At 33.3% G+C, this 17,974-nt stretch overlaps 3 protein-coding genes and 1 non-coding gene across 4 annotated transcripts in view; 2 read left to right on the top strand and 2 right to left on the bottom strand.

Moving 5' to 3' along the window:
- Window positions 1-691: 691 nt before the first annotated feature.
- Window positions 692-4,670, bottom strand: LOC131663676 (serine-threonine kinase receptor-associated protein). Its single transcript, XM_058934207.1, has 5 exons — window positions 4,240-4,670; window positions 2,630-2,928; window positions 2,256-2,485; window positions 1,571-1,707; window positions 692-1,224 (listed from the first exon to the last, which is right to left on the bottom strand). The coding sequence occupies exons 1-5, from the start codon at window positions 4,352-4,354 to the stop codon at window positions 1,013-1,015; spliced, it is 993 nt and encodes a 330-aa protein (XP_058790190.1). The 5' UTR covers window positions 4,355-4,670; the 3' UTR covers window positions 692-1,012.
- Window positions 4,671-5,654: 984 nt separating this feature from the next.
- On the top strand, window positions 5,655-5,727 carry Trnaf-gaa (transfer RNA phenylalanine (anticodon GAA)). Its single transcript has one exon. It is a non-coding gene; the product is annotated as a tRNA-Phe (tRNA).
- A 201-nt stretch (window positions 5,728-5,928) lies between these two features.
- On the bottom strand, window positions 5,929-8,389 carry LOC131663809 (CLIP domain-containing serine protease B4-like). Its single transcript, XM_058934475.1, has 4 exons — window positions 7,719-8,389; window positions 7,149-7,544; window positions 6,870-7,038; window positions 5,929-6,780 (listed from the first exon to the last, which is right to left on the bottom strand). The coding sequence occupies exons 1-4, from the start codon at window positions 7,927-7,929 to the stop codon at window positions 6,345-6,347; spliced, it is 1,212 nt and encodes a 403-aa protein (XP_058790458.1). The 5' UTR covers window positions 7,930-8,389; the 3' UTR covers window positions 5,929-6,344.
- A 6,930-nt stretch (window positions 8,390-15,319) lies between these two features.
- LOC131663691 (uncharacterized) overlaps window positions 15,320-17,974 on the top strand; it is a 73,842-nt gene continuing 71,187 nt past the window's right edge. The window contains exon 1 of the mRNA XM_058934232.1: window positions 15,320-15,534. Within this exon, the coding sequence (XP_058790215.1) occupies window positions 15,471-15,534 (64 nt within the window). The 5' untranslated portion in view covers window positions 15,320-15,470. The remainder of the gene's footprint in view (window positions 15,535-17,974) is intronic.

Genomic DNA, 17,974 nt, shown 5'->3' on the forward strand with positions numbered 1-17,974 from the left:
GACACATGTGCCAATAGAGAATAATTAGGCAGTGCCAACATCAAACAATATTATATTCAACATCAAAATGTCGTGTCATTACATACGGTGTTCATTGATTTTGCTGTTGAACGAATACTCATTGTATGTAATGAAAATTCAATGTTGCAGTTAATGTAAATATAAAGTGTAGATTGCAGAACCTTACTATTTAACATGGAGTTTCTTATTATTATTTTTTGTATTTTCTACGTAAACGCAAAAGATAGCTTTAAAAATCAACGTCTCGTGCTCTTTTGTGATTCTTTGTAATTATTGTAAGTGATTTATCAATTTAAAGTTTACATGTATCGTGAGAACTTGATCTTTGTGGATTACAGAGACGTATGAATTGTACTAGGCAGTCAATTGAATCAACATATCTACACAGTAAGAAATACAGAACTAACACTGTTTTGTAAGCTAATATTATGATACTAGTTTTAAAAACCAATGAAACGATAGCTGTTTTTTTTAAATCAGTCAAAGGAAGGAGTACACTTTCAAATCAATTATTCGAAGATATTTGTTTGAACGTCAGTTACATTATTTGAATAAAAAAATGCGTCATCTGAACTTTTTTACATTGTATTATAATTTCAAGCTTTATACATATTTTTTGTATGATAAAATATGGCATGTATAACTTTAATAAATGTTAATGTTTATTTTTAATGGTTGGTCTAGCGTATTACAAATAAATAAAAGATATTTTTATCACATACCTCAAATAATTTACTACTTGCTTTAAATTAATATAAAAAACACATTCATTGTCATTTTTCAGCTCTTGAAGAAGCTTTCCATATTTTATTTACAAGTAATTCTGCATTGAGACATTCGATCTATCAGTAAAATACTATCAATTTTTTCAAGAAAAAACATTTTTTTATTGATCAGTCTGAACTTATGCATGGATTCAAGATCCTATATTAAAAAATTTTTTTCAATAAAAAATATAGGAATCTTTTGAGCATATTTAGACCACCTATTTTTAATTGGCAATAACTTCTGGCTTGCTGTTGACCAATGCGGCATTTTCTGGAATTGCAGGTGGATGCTCGATGCAACGCCACAATCCATAAGTTTTCCCAACAGTTGTTTGCCACAATCTCAATGTTCCATCTTCCGAACCGCTAGCATATAGTTCACCGTCGGGTGAAAATCGTACACAATGAATAGGACCAAAGTGGCCTTTGAATGACTCTGGAAAATGAAGAGATGTTTTAAAAAGAAAATATTCTTAATTATTCATAAAAAGATTTTTAAATACTAATAACACGTTTCAAACAGTACAACATCGAATGGATACCGATAATGTAAGATTGTTCAAAATTCTAAATCACAAATAATTGAATTTAGATTAAATTATTAATTTAATATTTTTTTCATTTCAGTTTGATCCGTTATGAATTGTAAATTTCTAAGACATTTGTAATGGAATTTACCGTAATACGAGTTTTACAATCAGTCTAATATTTAAATAATGTCATACTTTGCTGGAAAATCTCATAATTATCTTAATACAAGAGTAACAAAATATTTAACTTACCAATTTCATTACCCGTGATATAGTCGAACTTATACATTTTAAAGTCTTCTCCTCCACATACGAAGATACTATTATCAGGATGTAAGCTCGCGCTGTTGACTTGAGTCGGTACTGTGATCTCACGTATCTTAGTCAGCCTAAAAATAGAAAAATACAAGTAAGTGAGGGGAAAGGTGAGTATAAGATAAAGATAATACGTGATAATTATACTGTTGATTTTATCCCTCATCAGGTAGCATGACAAAGAGTATTTTTTTAATACAGTAAGATTAATTTAAAAAAACGCAAATTGTACAAAATTTGATTTATTTGACGTTGAAAAAAATATTTTATAAGGTTATTTGATCGTGACTTTCTTGTTAATAATACATCTTTTACGCGAGGTAGAAAACTAACTCCTTCAGTTATAAAGGACGAATTAATGATAAGTTTGATGTGAAAATTGCACCTAATAACGTATATTTAAACTTGTAAACTTCATCAATTATTCATATTTGCGTTCTATATGAACCACAAATAAAAAAAAAGCATTATAGAAAAAATTAATTGAAATATATTTAATGAATATGAAAATAAGGTTTTATAAGAATTTATACATTGAAATTCAAAAATTAAAAATATTGTAAAATTTGTAAAGTATCTGATGCCATGATTTAAAAGCAATTATGATTTTTAAAACACTTACTCCTTGCTATCCCAAAATGTTACAATATTAGCATGAGTCGTCGTAAGAATCGCCCCGTCTCTCGAGAGCTCCATAGATCTTGGAATAGCTGGAAAATCGAGTTTTCGAACTTCCTCGCCGCTCTTCTTGTCCCAAACTCTCAATGTCTTATCTTCGGCGCAAGTAATGAGTTGTGTATCGTCATTGAAAAGCGTAACGTGTCTTATACTATTGGTGTGTCCAGAAAGTACCTAAAATAAACAATAATAATGTTTTATATATTTTTGCTTACGTTTTATTTCAATAAACTGAAAAATACAAATGTACATTTCTAGTGTATAATGAAACTCTATAACAAGTTATTTTTTTGAAAATAGTTTTGAATCACAAATTACCTGTGGATCAGCATCTGGTTTATTCAAATCAAAAATTCGAACAAGCTTTTCATTGGAAGCTGTCGCTAAATACACAGAGTCTCTGCTAAAGTCAACAGCTTTGACTATATGCTTGTGCTGGAATGAATGAACTTCATCTCCAGTAATAGCATTCCATACTTTAGCATTAAAATCAGCAGCTCCACTTGCTGCTTTAGTAGCCTGAGGGTTCAATGCAACACCCCAAACAGCTCCTTTGTGGCCTTCAAATGTTCCAATCCAGTCTCCCGTATCACCCTGTCGTAACATAGGTTTACCATCTAAAAATAAAATTATAAGTTAATAACTATTATTAGTCATTCAATTGTCTGCTTTTATTATAAAAAAATTTGATATGAAGAATAATAAAATGATTAGTAACTTATTTTAAACAGAAATATTATTCAATATATGTACAAAAAGATATATATGTATATACTAAATATATGTACTACATAGTATATAAATATGTGTACTTTATATACAAAAACAAAATAAATTTTTTATTGTTTAAAAACACTTTTATCAAAGCTAAAATCGAAATGCCTTTTCTATTGACGTTGATGCTTCACATCATTTTGTTTTGATATAATCTCCTGTCAGATAATTAAATGAAAAGTATTTATAAAAAATATCTTTTAAGGTTACTTTTTTAAGAATACGTTGCCTGTTACAATGAAATGATAATAATACAACTTATTATATATTTGCAGTATTTTGTTTAATAATAAATAATGACCAGAAACCTATAGAAACTAGTATCTATAGAACAAAAGGCTGAACATTTATATATAAAATATAGATACAACTAAAAGTAAGCTGATTCTTTAAAGAATAATTGTATAAATTACTTTTTTCTAAATTATATAAACAGAAGTGATATATTATCATTTAGCTTCTGATAAATATATATTACAGATTTCAATTATTAGTATATTTCAGGTTTTAAAAATATGTATTTCTTGAAATAAAAATATAAACAAATAAAAGTTTTTAATAAAAAGACGTAAAATTCATATCTAGTCAGAAAAGGTCAGCTACACTTTCTTTTTAATTTTCATTCTTATCATATTATATAAAATAAATATTTATTCAAACAATTTAGTTTCCTTATAAGCTTTTACATATACTTCTTGTAACATTTATGAAAACTTTTTATATTCAACAGAATATATACTTTGGATATATATTTTTTTGGAATACAAGCTATGTGTAAAATTATAGATTTTTTATCAGGTAATATTAATAAAAAGTTATATAATCGATATACAAATAATCATTGGTCTATTTGTATAAAAGAAATATACTAAGCTCTAAAACACTTGAAAACTGATGTGATAATACTGATCAAAATTAAATATTAAAATAATCAAAAATCTTCAATTGAATTAATTTTTATTAATAAATGTCAATGGTATGCAGTAAAGTATACAATTAATATCATTTTTGTATAAATTTTTGTTATGAAATATGTACTTTTATAATTATATTCATTTAAAATCATGAGTCAAACTAACCTCAAAATATACAAAAATCTACTTTCTAACTTGGAAAGTATAGAGTTATAAATATATAAATCAATGATGTTTTACCTTTACAAGCAGAAATTAAATAGTAACCAGAATCCGTAATATCAGAAAAATGAAGATGTACAACAGGCCGAGTGTGTCCGCTGCAGGTTAACGGTGTTTGCCTCATACTCGACATTTTGCTTGTTTCGTTTAATCACGCTTTGAACATTTGAAAACAAGTCCAAAGAAGCGAATTCCAATCTTCAACGCTTTTTTAGAAGAATCGGCTCAAACAAATACATGAACAAATAAAAGATTAACGTTTAACTACTAAATACAATTTACAAATGCTTTAAAACTAATATGAGCCTGGCTGAGCTGGACGGGTAGACTAAAAACGGAGCTGCTAACACCGCATTGGTTGAGTTCAACTGTTCAGCATTTATCGTTGTCTGTTAACCATTGACTTGAAATTGTTTAGAAAGTTGAGACTTTTGTTGATTCTGATATGTACATAATAATGCGAACGGCGTGCCGCGCTATTGAAGCAACCTAAACTAAACAAATAAACCTGCGTCCTGCTCCGCATGCATCCTGCATCGATCAGTCGATCACCCATAGATAACATTAGCCTTACAGTATTTATCTGCAGCTGGTATTTGATGTCATAAATCGCATATATATATATATATATATATATATATATATATAAAAATTATATTATAATCAAATCTTATGTCAATAATATTAATATAGACCCCCGTACGTATCTAATAATTTTTGAATTTATTATATGTAACTACGGATTATTTAATTATTCAAAATGTTAACAGTATTAATAAAATAACAAACAAAACTCTTATTGAAGTCTATTGTTATTGTTGCGCTTTTTAAGCCTAATTAGTCCAGTGATAACGATTAGGACTAATATAAAAAAATATATATAAAAACAAAGATGTGTTCTGAATTTTTTTTGAAGTTTGTATGTCACAAATTTAAATAATAATTACGAAATATACTACAAATAAATTTTCTAGCTTATTTATATGAACATTGATATCGTTTTACAAAAATTGATTTTAAATATAAAAAAATTAGATATTATCTATGAAAATAAAAAAATAATGATAGTACTAATAATACAAAAAAGAATAACTATTAAATAGAAAATTTACGATTCTTTTTTTTTGTATGTTGATAAATGATATGAAATTGGAATTTCGAATCTTAGATGTATGTATTTACAATGGTATAGTGATGGAAAAATAATAAGTATCAAAATTAGATAATTTGTAGTTCGAGTACGTACTAATTTTACTTAAGTTGTCATTTGAATTCCGCGCGCATATAGAAATATGATATTCTGTAGAAATAATATTTTAACGTTTTAAAGTTGCAAAAATTACACGTTTAAAAGCATTTGTTATAACATTGCATTTGAGCAAATTATTGCATAACCTTACCTGAAAATCATGTATAAATTACGAAAAAAGTCCGCCGAAATAGCTCAGTTGGGAGAGCGTTAGACTGAAGATCTAAATGTCCCCGGTTCAATCCCGGGTTTCGGCAATATTCAATTTTTTTTAATTTTTCTTTGTCTAATAATCAATTATTTCTTATTAACATTGTTTATGAAAAGGATTATTTTTAAAATATGTATAACAAAATTATTTATTATGCAGTATTGTATTTATTATTATAAATATCAACATGTAAAACACTTAATGTATTCCTAGTATGTTATTCGATAACAAAAAATAAAAAAATTGTTTGAATTAATAATAACGTTTCATTTAAAAATTTTTGTAGCTTCTAGATTAAAATTTCATAATACTTGAGTTAATTCTCTAAAATCCTTTCTTTTCTTTTTTCTCAAAGTAGTTTGATTCAAACGGTGATGAGTTGGGTTATAGATATTATCAAACTGATTTTATGATGGCTCAGTTTAAAGAGCCGCAACTTTAAAATGGGAGCACGCGCGTTTTAAAATTCTCTGACAATAAAAAGTTATGACTGTTCGTACACTCGCTGACGCTACGACACACACTACATTCCAATACTAGATACAGTATTTACAAAGTCCATAAAAAGTAATTTTATAGATTTGACGTCATTCCGCTGGACAACAACAGTTATGCAACTCAAAAGCCACCGTCATTTCACCACACAAATGTGTCGTGATCCAGTTAGGCTCTGATCGTATTCAAAATCCAATGCATGTAATCAGCTACACTAGTGTACACGCCGGGCGAGTCCTCCAAGCCGCAAGTACTTCTTCCGTAACTGACGATTCCTCGTTGAACCATTCTGAAACTGCCTCTGTATAGGGAGACAACCTGTAAGGGACCCCCGCTATCTCCGCTGCAAGAATCCATGCCTCTGTATCCTCCCGCACAGAATTGCTTATAACCGATTTTTATCACGTCACTATAGAGAATCTGGCATTTTTCCAAAGACACAATTGGTAAGGTGACCTTTTGTAACACTCGACTATTCGGCGAGTCATCTCCCAGTGAACCCCAACCTGTCACGATTCCTTGCATCGGCAAAACTTCCGCCTTATCTATGGGTAGACAGATTGGTCGGATGTGCGTTCGCTTAAAGTCAATTGAGCCTTTCAGCCTACGGGTTTTATTAAAATTTTAATCTAGTTCAATTAATAATGAATAATATTGGGTAACAGTTTTAACCCACGTGTGTGTCTATCTCACCTTATAATGGCAATGTCGTTGTGATAATTTTCGTTCGAGTAATCTGGGTGGGGGTAAACTTCATCGATCTTAAAATCTTCGTGCTTATAATTGCACTTAATGCCGTTCTTGCAATCTCGTTCACTGCTCAGATCATACTCGCCTACCCTCACGCCACTCAGTTTGATATCTGCAAAAAATCGGAAACCAGATTATATGTTTGGCAATTTTTCAAACGCGAATATAAACAGATACTAGAAACAAATATGAGAAATAATTTAAACAATAGTAACAACTAACTGATGTGCAAGTGAGTGACGCAATGCGCAGCTGTCATAACGTGGTTGCGGTTGATAACTGTGCCACCACATCGAAATTGAATTTTATTGTTACGGTAATAATTTTCGCGATAAATGAGCAAAGCCATCCAAGGAAATTCATCGATCTCAGCTTCTTTGCCACCAATTATCCTCGTGATTGCCTGCTCTCTGTAATTTTGCGGCACGGGACCGCAAATATCATGATCGAGTAGTCGAAAGTTCGGGTGCTTGTCAGTGGAACTTGAGAGAGGATCGACGGGCGCAGGTGGAGTGGCTGTCGGCATGTCGTTTACCGAGTGAGCGTCCAATACTACCTCGAAACGCTCTGGCCTGCGGATTATTTTTTCTACGTCGCAGTAAACTTTGTGATCGTTGCCTGGAATTTTGGAAAATGGATAAGCTTAACTATTAATTAATCTATTTTAATAATAATCTCTATTATGTCCTTGAATTTGATATTTTTACGATTACTATTTTGTAATATAATGGGTGATGACAAATTTGTCTTCAAAAACAGTGAAAATCATTGCGCTCAATAGAAATACTCTACCTTCAAATCCGCAATGTGCCCGCGCTACTTGTCTCCAAATCTTCTTTCTGACCATCGGCACTCTCATAAGTCTCAACACTGGCTCACACTTGTAAATGTTCACACACTTTTCACTAGATTCCAAATTCTCTAACGCAGCATTGCAATGCCAGATTTCTATGATAATCAAGCAAACAACTGTTATTGACAGATATAGTTTTGTGCTACCCATATTGTATTCTAAATCGTGTTAACTCTTCTTTATAAAAACAGTACGATTCTGAATTAATGGATCGATCGACAGAGTATTGCAATAATCCAATCGTTTCGTAACAATAACATTTTACTATTAAGTCAGAAATTAGGAGGGTGAAGAGTACGCTCCAACAGAGACAGCGTGAAACTGACAATCCCTAAGACAGCAAGTTGTTGATGTTTGCCGACTTGCAATAGTAGTAGGTCTAAATGCTTTGATCTCATTGGCTGAAGCTCAAAATGGCTTTTCTCTCTCTCTCTCTCTCGCTCTCTCTCTCACTCTCTCTCTCTCTCTCTCTCTATCAGGTAACCCAAAATCTAGCTGACCAGTCAAGCGTATACAGGTGTCCGATCGTAAACGGATCAGGGTTTGGGTCGCTTCGTGACGGGCTTGGCTCGCTTCAAGGACAATCGAAGTGCAATTGAAGTGACGGGAATCCTCCATCTCAGCTGTAGCTCTGGTAGCGACTTTCCGACAGACTGAAATGATAGTCCACTCTCCCTCTCGGGAAAGTGTCGTTCGCAGCGCTCAAATAATAAATATCGGACGCAGAGAAGGCTCGAGAGCGCTACCTGCTTCTATCCTTGGTTATGCCAATTTTACGGTTGGAAAAGGTTTTGAAAATGCGATTTTTATTTTATAGCGGTAGTTGTGATTTGTTTTTTTTATGAGGAAAGTAAATAATACATTTTTTCATGCTATAATGCAAAATGTTCACACAATAACACGGACCGACCAAAAAAACCCAAAAACTCGATACTATATTTTGTATAGTAGTGAATAAATTTTTTTTCCAAAAACCAGTAAAACCACCATAAAGTGGTACTCTTACCCCTTAAACCTCATTTTTAGAATTAGAGATATCTTTCTTTTTCATTGAGATATTGATTGATGTTGAGTATTTTAGTAGTTTCGTAACAACATTAAAATCACAGATTACAGGGATCGGAAGTTAAGGTAATTGGAGTTAAAGAATCTGGGCTTACATGATCACTAATTTTGGGGTTTGAGCTGTTTTAATGTTGGTGCGGAACTGCTACAGTATACTTAGATTCAATTAATGAGATCTCGACGAAAGAAAAAGATAACACTAATCCGAAAAATAGGTTTTAATGGTTAAGAGTGCTGCTTTGTCATTACTTTAATTGTTTTTGGAAAAAAAATGTATTCACGGCGTTGCATAACCGCAAACATATAGTAAAATATTCGGATTTTTGCACATTTAGGTTAGGATATCTCGAGAACGTACCTTAGATGATGGATCAATTCTGAAACTAGATTCCGATTCAGCGCTTCGAAAACTTATGGAAGTATACTATCGCGTTTTTAGGTTTATTTCATTTTGAAATTTTGTCGGTCTGTAATTATCAAAGCCGTGACATATTATTGCGAAAATTTGAGCGCATGGGATAATTGTTGTTTATGAAAATATTTCTTGCATTTATTTATTGTGTCGCTCATGAATAATATATATTGGCATATAAATAATTTCTTATCGATGAAATGCATAACTTTTTATTTTAACTTAATTATGTAGAAGACAATAAAGATAAAACGGCTGCATAAAATTTTGCAAGTGTGAGTGTTGCTATCAAAATTTTTCCAAAAGTTAAGCTTAAACTACTTAATTTTGAAGATACAATAAAAATGATGTAAATATCACGTACGAATTATTTTGAGTCGCGGTACATCATCGGTAGTCAACAAAATGAATTGTTTAAGATGCCCTCGATAAGATATCAATGACCAAATATTTAATTTTGCCGTTAAATCTCGTAGCTAGACAAAATTAAAAAGAAAAGAATACAATACGCAGAATATTTGAAAACCATCTTGAAAAATCACCGTGTTGTCAGCATGTCGTAACAAACCGACGATCTCAATGCAGCTCGCTGAATCTCTACGCTTTTACGCTCGGTAAAATACGAGAATTAATTCAGCCTACGTAGGTTTACGAGCGTTGCGCCAGATAGTCTATGCGAAAAAGCGCAAGCTGGAAGTCTCTGTGTGCCACTTGCGCAAACTTGAAACGCGTAAAATCCATCTGCAGCGAGTCGCTTTGTCATATTTAAAGTTGTTTGTGTGTGTGCGTGTGTGTGTGTGTGTGTCGTATGCACAAGACGCGCCTCGTAAAACACCCGCCTCGATTGCCGCGAAACGGGCTTTGTCACTTCCACGCGCCTGCGACCACCGACCTGGAATTCCCTACGGATTTCCGACACTATCTGTGAATTATTTTCGGCTACCGGTTTGACTTTTAATTAAAAGATTCAAATTATATGCTCGATTTTCTTCTTTTTTTCTTTCATTCTAGATCCCAGACGACGGACGCCTCATTTCGGCTTTAATTAAAACACTTTTATGTTACATATAATTACGAGATGAGTCACATTTCTTTCTGTAATTTTTTCTCTTCTTATTTTGATGCTTACTATTACTTTAGAGTCTAGTGCAGGCAAATAGAAAACCACGCTAATTAAATTTTGGGTTGAATACTTGTTTATCGACCGATGCCTCCTATTTGTTGTACCGATTATATATATATATATATATATATATATATATAAATCAGAAATTTATATTAAATATTCTTTGTGGTACGTAGCAAGAGCTTCGGTGATTCAAAATAGGATTTGCAACTAGCCCAAAGTTGGCTGATCTACTTTATTCTCTAAATGAAATCTTGAATTCGAGCATCAATTTTTCGTTTTAAATAAAAATCGTATCAGCATTGAATAATTGAAAAGAGCACCGATTTCTTTCGCTTAAATGGAACTTTTGCTTTTCCCTTCGCTTATTCCAAAATTGAAAAAATAAAGAAGAATGCGACACGTTCAATCGATGATTCCAAGTTACATTATGGTTTGACTTTTTTTTCGCAAACGGGTTAGATTGAGTGTAACACGTTACAACACTTGAGGCAGACGTTTGTTAGACGACATTTTCGGATGAAAATCTACATAAGCTCGAAAATGAAAATTTTTAAAAGGTAGGAAAAAGAAGAACCGGATAGTTTTACAGACGAAAAGCTAATAACACAGTTGTAGTAGCAGAAGTCTATATTTAGCGCCAGATGCTAGACGTTCGTTCGTTTCGCGCCGAGTTTACTTTTTCTACTTAGTTTCCAGTTGGTTCTCTGAAAGTTAATATCAACGTTGGTTTTTATGCTAGTTTCTCGCCATGCTACGGAATTGCATGAGCAAGCGAGCTTGTAGACGCACTGTATACATAGCACACTAATTTGCTTCTATCTACTAAATAAATCGAAAATTTTCAGCAGAAAAGCTTGGCGTGAACGAAAGGTTTTCTGTGAAAATATCTGTCGCGTTCATAAATCCAATCGGTATTGTAAACTTTGTACTGAAAATTTTTCTTTATATATAGATATTAATCTTGAGCATACGTTTCTATCAAATTTCCATTCAGTGGTACATATAGCTAGCAACAAGTAAGATCTTTGGGTCTACAGATCAAACGTGGTCAAGTAACAACATATTTGAGAACGGGAACCTTGCCAGCAGATAATATCTGTATTACTTTCAACTTTACGGAAATTGAGAAATTGTCCACCTACCAAGGATTCAATAATTGAACATTTCCAAAAACTATATTTAGAAGCAGTTATTCACTGACAGTACTATTGATAAAAATAGATATATGCAAGATTGCAAAATATATAAATTATATCGTGAATGCGTATTTGCCGCATAGACTAAATTTAGTATATCGAGCAAAGTCGCAGCCAGCGAGCTAAGAAAACAAAGGTCGAAAGATGAAATCTTTATTGACGAGAAGACTCGAAAGAAATAGAGCGTACGAGATACGCAAATGCACTCGCATACAAGGGTACATATATATACTCATGCGAGCAAAGAGAGGCGCATCGAGTTTATTGTCTCTCTGTATCTACAAGCACAGACGCGAGCGCGAGATTGTATAAGCGTTTGCCGCATCGAATGCGGATATTTGGCACGACTACAGTTCTCTTCCTCTCTCTCTCTCTCTCCCTCTCTCTCCCACATCATCTTTATCTCTCTCACAGTGGATGTAGATACACGCACTCATCCCCTCCTCTCTTTACCCCTTGACACTGTCGCATGTTTCAAGTCTCTCTGACGACCCCGATAACGAGTTATCGAAGCTCTACGGAAAATGAAATTGTTTTTCACCTGCCCCGCCTACTCGATTCTTTAATATCATCCCTCGCGCTGTACGTGTAACTTGAGTTTTAGGCCGGGAGCAGACAGGCAGCATCCAAGAGATACGTTATTATGCATGAAACTGAGAACGCGGAGAAAGTTTTCGCTGAAGCCGACGAGAGCGCGTGATGATAGCAAGTTGTTATGGCCGAATAAAAGTACTTTTATGCCAAGGCTCTAAGTCTTTTAGTCACGCTTCTTACACCCCCCCCCCCCCCATCTGTCTTACTTCAATTTTTTTTTCTTTCAATTTTTACCTCGATGAAATTCGTACACGTACCGTCCTATATTAGGGCTTCTTTACTTTTTTGTACTTTCATTTTGAGATTGGAGTTGAAGGAGAGTTTCCTTTCCTCAATTTTTCAGAGTTTTATTAGTATCTATTGTACTTTTACATAATTGCTTGCTGTGATGGAAATATTTTTTCAAACAACTAATAGTTTTTCTTTTATATAGATTGTTTTTAGCATGAATATTTTATAACTTCAATTGTCTTTATATATATGCGAAAATAATATTATACATCAATGAATTTGGACATTACCTTTTTTAATATCTAAAAGGCTTTCGAATGAAATATGATTTAATCGAGAAAATATACATTGAAAACCATTGTAATAGCGTGAAATTAATTATCAAAGGTATTAATGTATACGTCAACAACTCTATTTATATAAAATTTTCGCCAGGAAAAATAATAAACAAAACGTAAAAGACCTCATCAGCATAAACATCAGTGGGTAAAATACTAAGCCAACCACTAAATTAGCGCGGATATAGTTGTCCGACAATAAATTAGTAGCTCAAGCTGTTAAAAAAGAAAGTACAAAGGAAATCTGGGTTGGTAAGTCTCATGAGATATGTATACCTATATATATATACCTGGGGTATAAGGCGAGCTTTCTGGAGAAACTTCAAGGTTGCGGCGCAATTACGGGAATTCGGCTTTGTGCATTAGCGAGTTGTGAGAAACGAAGGAACGCGCAAAGGAAACTTGAGATAGATATAGGTATGTGTGTACGTGGGGTTCGCAAAGGCTTATACGTAACTCATTCATCACTTACATTTTTTATTTCGCAAGTCATCTCAATCATTTCTCTCTCTCTCTCTCTCTCTCTCTCTCTCTCTCTCTCTCAAGAAAATCCCTTATACAATAGAATCGAACGTGGAGTGACACGCGAGATTTTACTTTTGACTAATCATCGATGAAATGCTCCTACTTCATTTCGAGATATAATTACAATTCCATTTCCAAACACCTATCCGCCGAGTGATTTATATGCTCATCTTTTCGATACTGCGATCAAGGGTATATAGAGATTCTCTTGATTGAATCTCGTCGTCAAAATGACAAAACTTTGGGGGAGGAAATTCATAAAAAAAAATATGAATCTGCATTTTAATTAATGAAAACTCGATAAAGTTTCGTAATTTTTTTTTCATCTACCGCTCGTCCTTGTAGGACTCTTCAAACTGAAGCTCCGTCGTCGTCGTCGCCGCCGCAGTTATTTAATCTACGAGTCTCGAGTACTACTCGCGCCAACTCCGCCGCCACCATCTCTCGTAGCATACAACTGAAAGTTCTACATACTTTTTCTTTTATAAACGCCGAATAAATGAGCTTTGCGTTGGCCTTTCTGTCTAGCAGCTCCAAGGGCTTCTGTCTCCGCGTATTCTCTCCAATTAAACTTCCCTGCTTTGCCGCACTTTGCTTTTTTGTCTTTCTCCGCGCAACGCGCCGCCACATATGTCTAGCCTTTACTTCGATGCAAGTACGCGGCGCAACGCCGAACGGAAGCTCGCTATGCAAATGCATTGCGGAGTTATGCATTTATGCATGGCATTTTTACGCGTCGCTCGATGCACTGCGGCCGGTAAATCTTTTATTATTGCACTTGGAAAAATATGTTGACTTAGCTCTACCTTCCATTCTTTTATGAATAATTTATACCTAATCTCGTAAAATTATATAATTAATTCTTTATTATGGAGCTTTTTCGATTTTGCGTCTTGCTGGATAATCACGGATCCAAAAATTATTATAAAATTTATTAGTTTAATCAATCAATACACTTGGCATATTTCATTTATTATCCATTTATTATAACTTTCGTGAATCTGTGAACTAGAATTTCGAAATTGATTGCTTAACATATGTACGAAAAAAAGATTATTAATAATACGTCATAAGAACAATTACTACTGCAAAGTAATTCTCATTGAAAATGTGTTAACCTATCTAATTTATTAATGATCTTGTATCATTTAACAAATTTAAATGGAACACAAATACTTTCATAAGTAATGCGTTAACTTTGCCAAACTTCTTGAAAAGTCAGATAGTGCAGAAGCATTTTCTTGATTGCCTCTAATGTTTCATGTTACTTTCTTCTCTAGTTTAGAAAGTAAAATGAACGGGAATAATTTGCAATCAAAATTACCGTGAGATTTTTAAATCGAAGTTTTGATGTGGTTTTGTATTTTGAAAATTGGAGTCGAATTTCAGTTAGCAAATATTAAAACTATCTTAATTTATCAAGCATTTTAACACAATTAACCAACAAAGTCTCAAATGGGGTCGCGAAATCGCATTATTCCAAATCTCTTCAAAGAATAACAACTGGAAATACGTATTAAAAAGCGGATGAAAAGAAGCCAAGTCACGAGCAAATTTAAGAAATGATAAATATTCATTAGTTATTATTGAAAGTAAAATAATAACTGTAGAAATTTATTGTTGCAAGTGAAGAATAATCATCCGGTTAAGAATATTTGCACGCATGAAAGTAATAAATTCAAAAAATCGTAAAAGAACAAATCTAAATATGAAAACTTATTTGCGCCATGCGATTAGATGTCTGAGCAGGCATGGCAAGAGCATTTGGAAACATTCACTTCGCATCAACGCCAGCCTAAACACGCATCAGCGATATCAGCATATCCGTGAGTCAAGTACCGGATCATCATAACCCCCTCGCACACGCATATCAGGCAGCGCGCAAGTGAGTCGGTGAAGAAGGGCATCTGTTTATGCGCTCGCGAGAGTGCGGAGGTAAGTGTTCGTGTCTGTGCGCCTCTCTCTCGCTCTCGCTGATGTGTGCATGCGCAAACCCGATTTTCTAGGGGTGAGCGCGTGCTCACCGCGGCGTTAGTCGGCTTCTGGCTTCCCGACCCGTAGGATGTCGTGCGCGCTTTCAACATACCTGCTGCTGCTCACCACTTGTCTGATCGGTCTTTGACTTTTTTCACTTCTTCGTTGCAATCGTGCGTTGCTTACCGACAGTTTTTAAAGGCATTTGAGAAAATTAAACAAGGAAAATGAGGGAAAATACTTTGCTATTGGTTATCTGTCTACTCTATTGCGTCGGCATATCACTATCAGGTGAAAGATTCAAATTCTTTATTTCCTACTTTTTTTATTTTTTTTGTTGATTGAATGCACCCCATCAATCGTGTCAGTTGTTTTGACGTTGCGCGAAATTTAGACTGGCAAGCAATTTTACGTACGAATTGATGCTTTTTCACATTTCACAAAAACACAGGTTTTGAGCCAACGTTTTTTTCCTCTGTCTGAATTTGAGAGATTTACCCGAATTTCACGTTATGTACTCTGCCTTTTTTTTTAACCTTTATGTACAAGCCCAATTTGTTTTCAGTAATGGTTCAAATTGATAAATTGAAGTAAAATTTTATTGGCAAAGCGCTTGACTGAAAATATTGCTTCTGCCGTGTATATACTGGTGCATTCAATTATTTTTCACATTTAATCGTCAGAAAGAAAAAGTTAAATATTTTGATTTTCCGATAAAGTTTATTTTGTGTGTAATTATCAGTTTGCATGCCCTTTCTACTATCAAAATATTCACGCACATTTACAATAAATTATAAGTATCGCAAATAATGCAAGTTAATTAGTATCCGTATAAACATCGTTAAAAAAAACGAAGCGGAGCCAGTCTTCTAATTTTCCTTCATTTGCGAAAAAAGCAAGGTCAGCTGTGCCTCTTATTAAACACGCGTCAGTTGGCGGATCGATGGTTCATTGTCATCTGGGACCAATTAGATCTGAAAGATTGGATGATTTAGCCTAGATCTCCGTTACGGTCGTGGCCTATGCTCTGTTGATAAATCGCATATACTACCCATAAATTATTCTACAAACTCTATTAATCATGATCTTAATAATACTCTTTATATGTAAAATCTGATTTGAAATCTGAATGTAACATTTAGTGCGTGTTACCGTTCAAAACACGAGTATGCGTAATTTCAGTGTCAGATAAAAATGAAATATTATTTTTCTTGAGAAATTGCGGAATTGATTCTGACGTAGATGAAATTGAAGGTGACGTTTCTATTGCGATCGTCGCCGTTTGTCAATCGAGAAAACTGTTAGAAGTGCTTCGTATTTTGATATTTTAGTTGGCGGTTGAATTCCACTGCTAGAAATGTATCATGCAATGTGTGGGCAACAATTTTTTTCGTGTTTATTTTCTATACCAATTTGCCACGGTATTTACTCATGCATTAATTACCCTGGCACAAGTTCTATTGACAAAGCGCAACTTTTTTTATAATTTTCAACGTATAGTTGATTTTTCCAAAAATCTTGTATATTCGTATTACTTTGAAATATTACTCACTGACCCATTTTATTTTAATTGAAGCAATGCAACGAATAGTTTTGAAGTAGTTTAATATTTTTAGTCCCGCGTGACATATAAACTTGAAAATTTACGAGATTATTAAAATATAAGGTTTGTTGTTACATTGTGCGCTAGAAATTGCATAGAGTAAAAGTTTAATTTGTCAATTGTAGAGAAGTTAATTGTGATGAAAAATTTAACATCAATTTATAGGGGTGTTAAAGTGTAAAACCGGTTTTTGTTGCTTAACGTACAATATTGAATTTAATTTTCAATTTTATTATCAAAATGCTATTACCTTCCTAACTTTTAGAGTTGGATGGCCAAGACAGTATGAATTTATGAAACTAGGATTTAAAATGCTTTAAATTTAAAAAACCAAAAATAAAAGAAATGCGGACATCAACTTTCCAATCTATAAACGCTTGACATTTCAATAGAATGAAATGCCGATAACATTCAAGAATTTGTAATCGTCAGATTTGTAGACATCCGACAATAGTTCAATACAGTATTTTTTCTAGTCTACTGTACATACAACAAAAGAAAACGACTCGATTAGTATTGTGGTAACTTGTTGAAGTATATATTTTAGGACTGACGATCTGCATAGACTCCTTAAGCTCGAATCGGCTTAAATGCTATTTTTAGCTTAATAATAATCAAAGTTTCAAGAATAAACGTCAGGTTTACTTTTAAAAAAACTCGTATTTTTACGTGCCTTGTGGGCTCTATTTATGTATTCAACATGTGCGTTATGAATTTCACTCCATAAGTAAACTTTGATCAAGTAAAATTAGATGGATATCGAATGCTTGATAAACAGATCTGGTTACACAATAGAATTTTGCGTTAAATGGATTGAAATATTGTTCATAGTAACTGATGCGAACGAAATGACATTTAATAATTTCCAGAATATCATTTCACCCGAGTGGATAGATCGTAATGATATTGTGAAAACGTTACGCCGTAAAGATATTGTAAAACGCGTGGGTAAAGATGGAGTTGCAGATAAGATCTGCAATGGCTATTGAATAAGCATTAGGGGAGAGGCATAAATTTACGATCGATCTCGAAACAAAGGAAAAGGAAAGGGGGCACGAGTGAGCCGAATCACGCATGATTAAACGCGACTTAGCTCTCTGGCTCTCTTTGCCCTCGGCGATCGAGAAA

This window comes from Phymastichus coffea, unplaced genomic scaffold (genome assembly GCF_024137745.1).
Source record: "Phymastichus coffea isolate CEN01 unplaced genomic scaffold, Cenicafe_Pcof_1.1 PCOF00038, whole genome shotgun sequence".
NCBI lineage: Eukaryota > Metazoa > Arthropoda > Insecta > Hymenoptera > Eulophidae > Phymastichus > Phymastichus coffea.

Bases quoted from the DNA above. Each gene is read 5' to 3' on its own strand.
- LOC131663676 (XM_058934207.1), bottom strand. From the start codon at position 4,354: ATGTCGAGTATGAGGCAAACACCGTTAACCTGCAGCGGACACACTCGG. The intron at 2,929-4,239 runs GTAAAACATCAT...TTTTATTTTTAG, and splicing joins TTTAATTTCTGCTTGTAAAG to ATGGTAAACCTATGTTACGA. The intron at 1,225-1,570 runs GTAAGTTAAATA...TTCATTTTCCAG, and splicing joins TATCACGGGTAATGAAATTG to AGTCATTCAAAGGCCACTTT.
- LOC131663809 (XM_058934475.1), bottom strand. From the start codon at position 7,929: ATGGGTAGCACAAAACTATATCTGTCAATAACAGTTGTTTGCTTGATT. The intron at 7,039-7,148 runs GTTAGTTGTTAC...GATTTTTTGCAG, and splicing joins CGTCACTCACTTGCACATCA to ATATCAAACTGAGTGGCGTG. The intron at 6,781-6,869 runs GTGAGATAGACA...TAAAACCCGTAG, and splicing joins AACGACATTGCCATTATAAG to GCTGAAAGGCTCAATTGACT.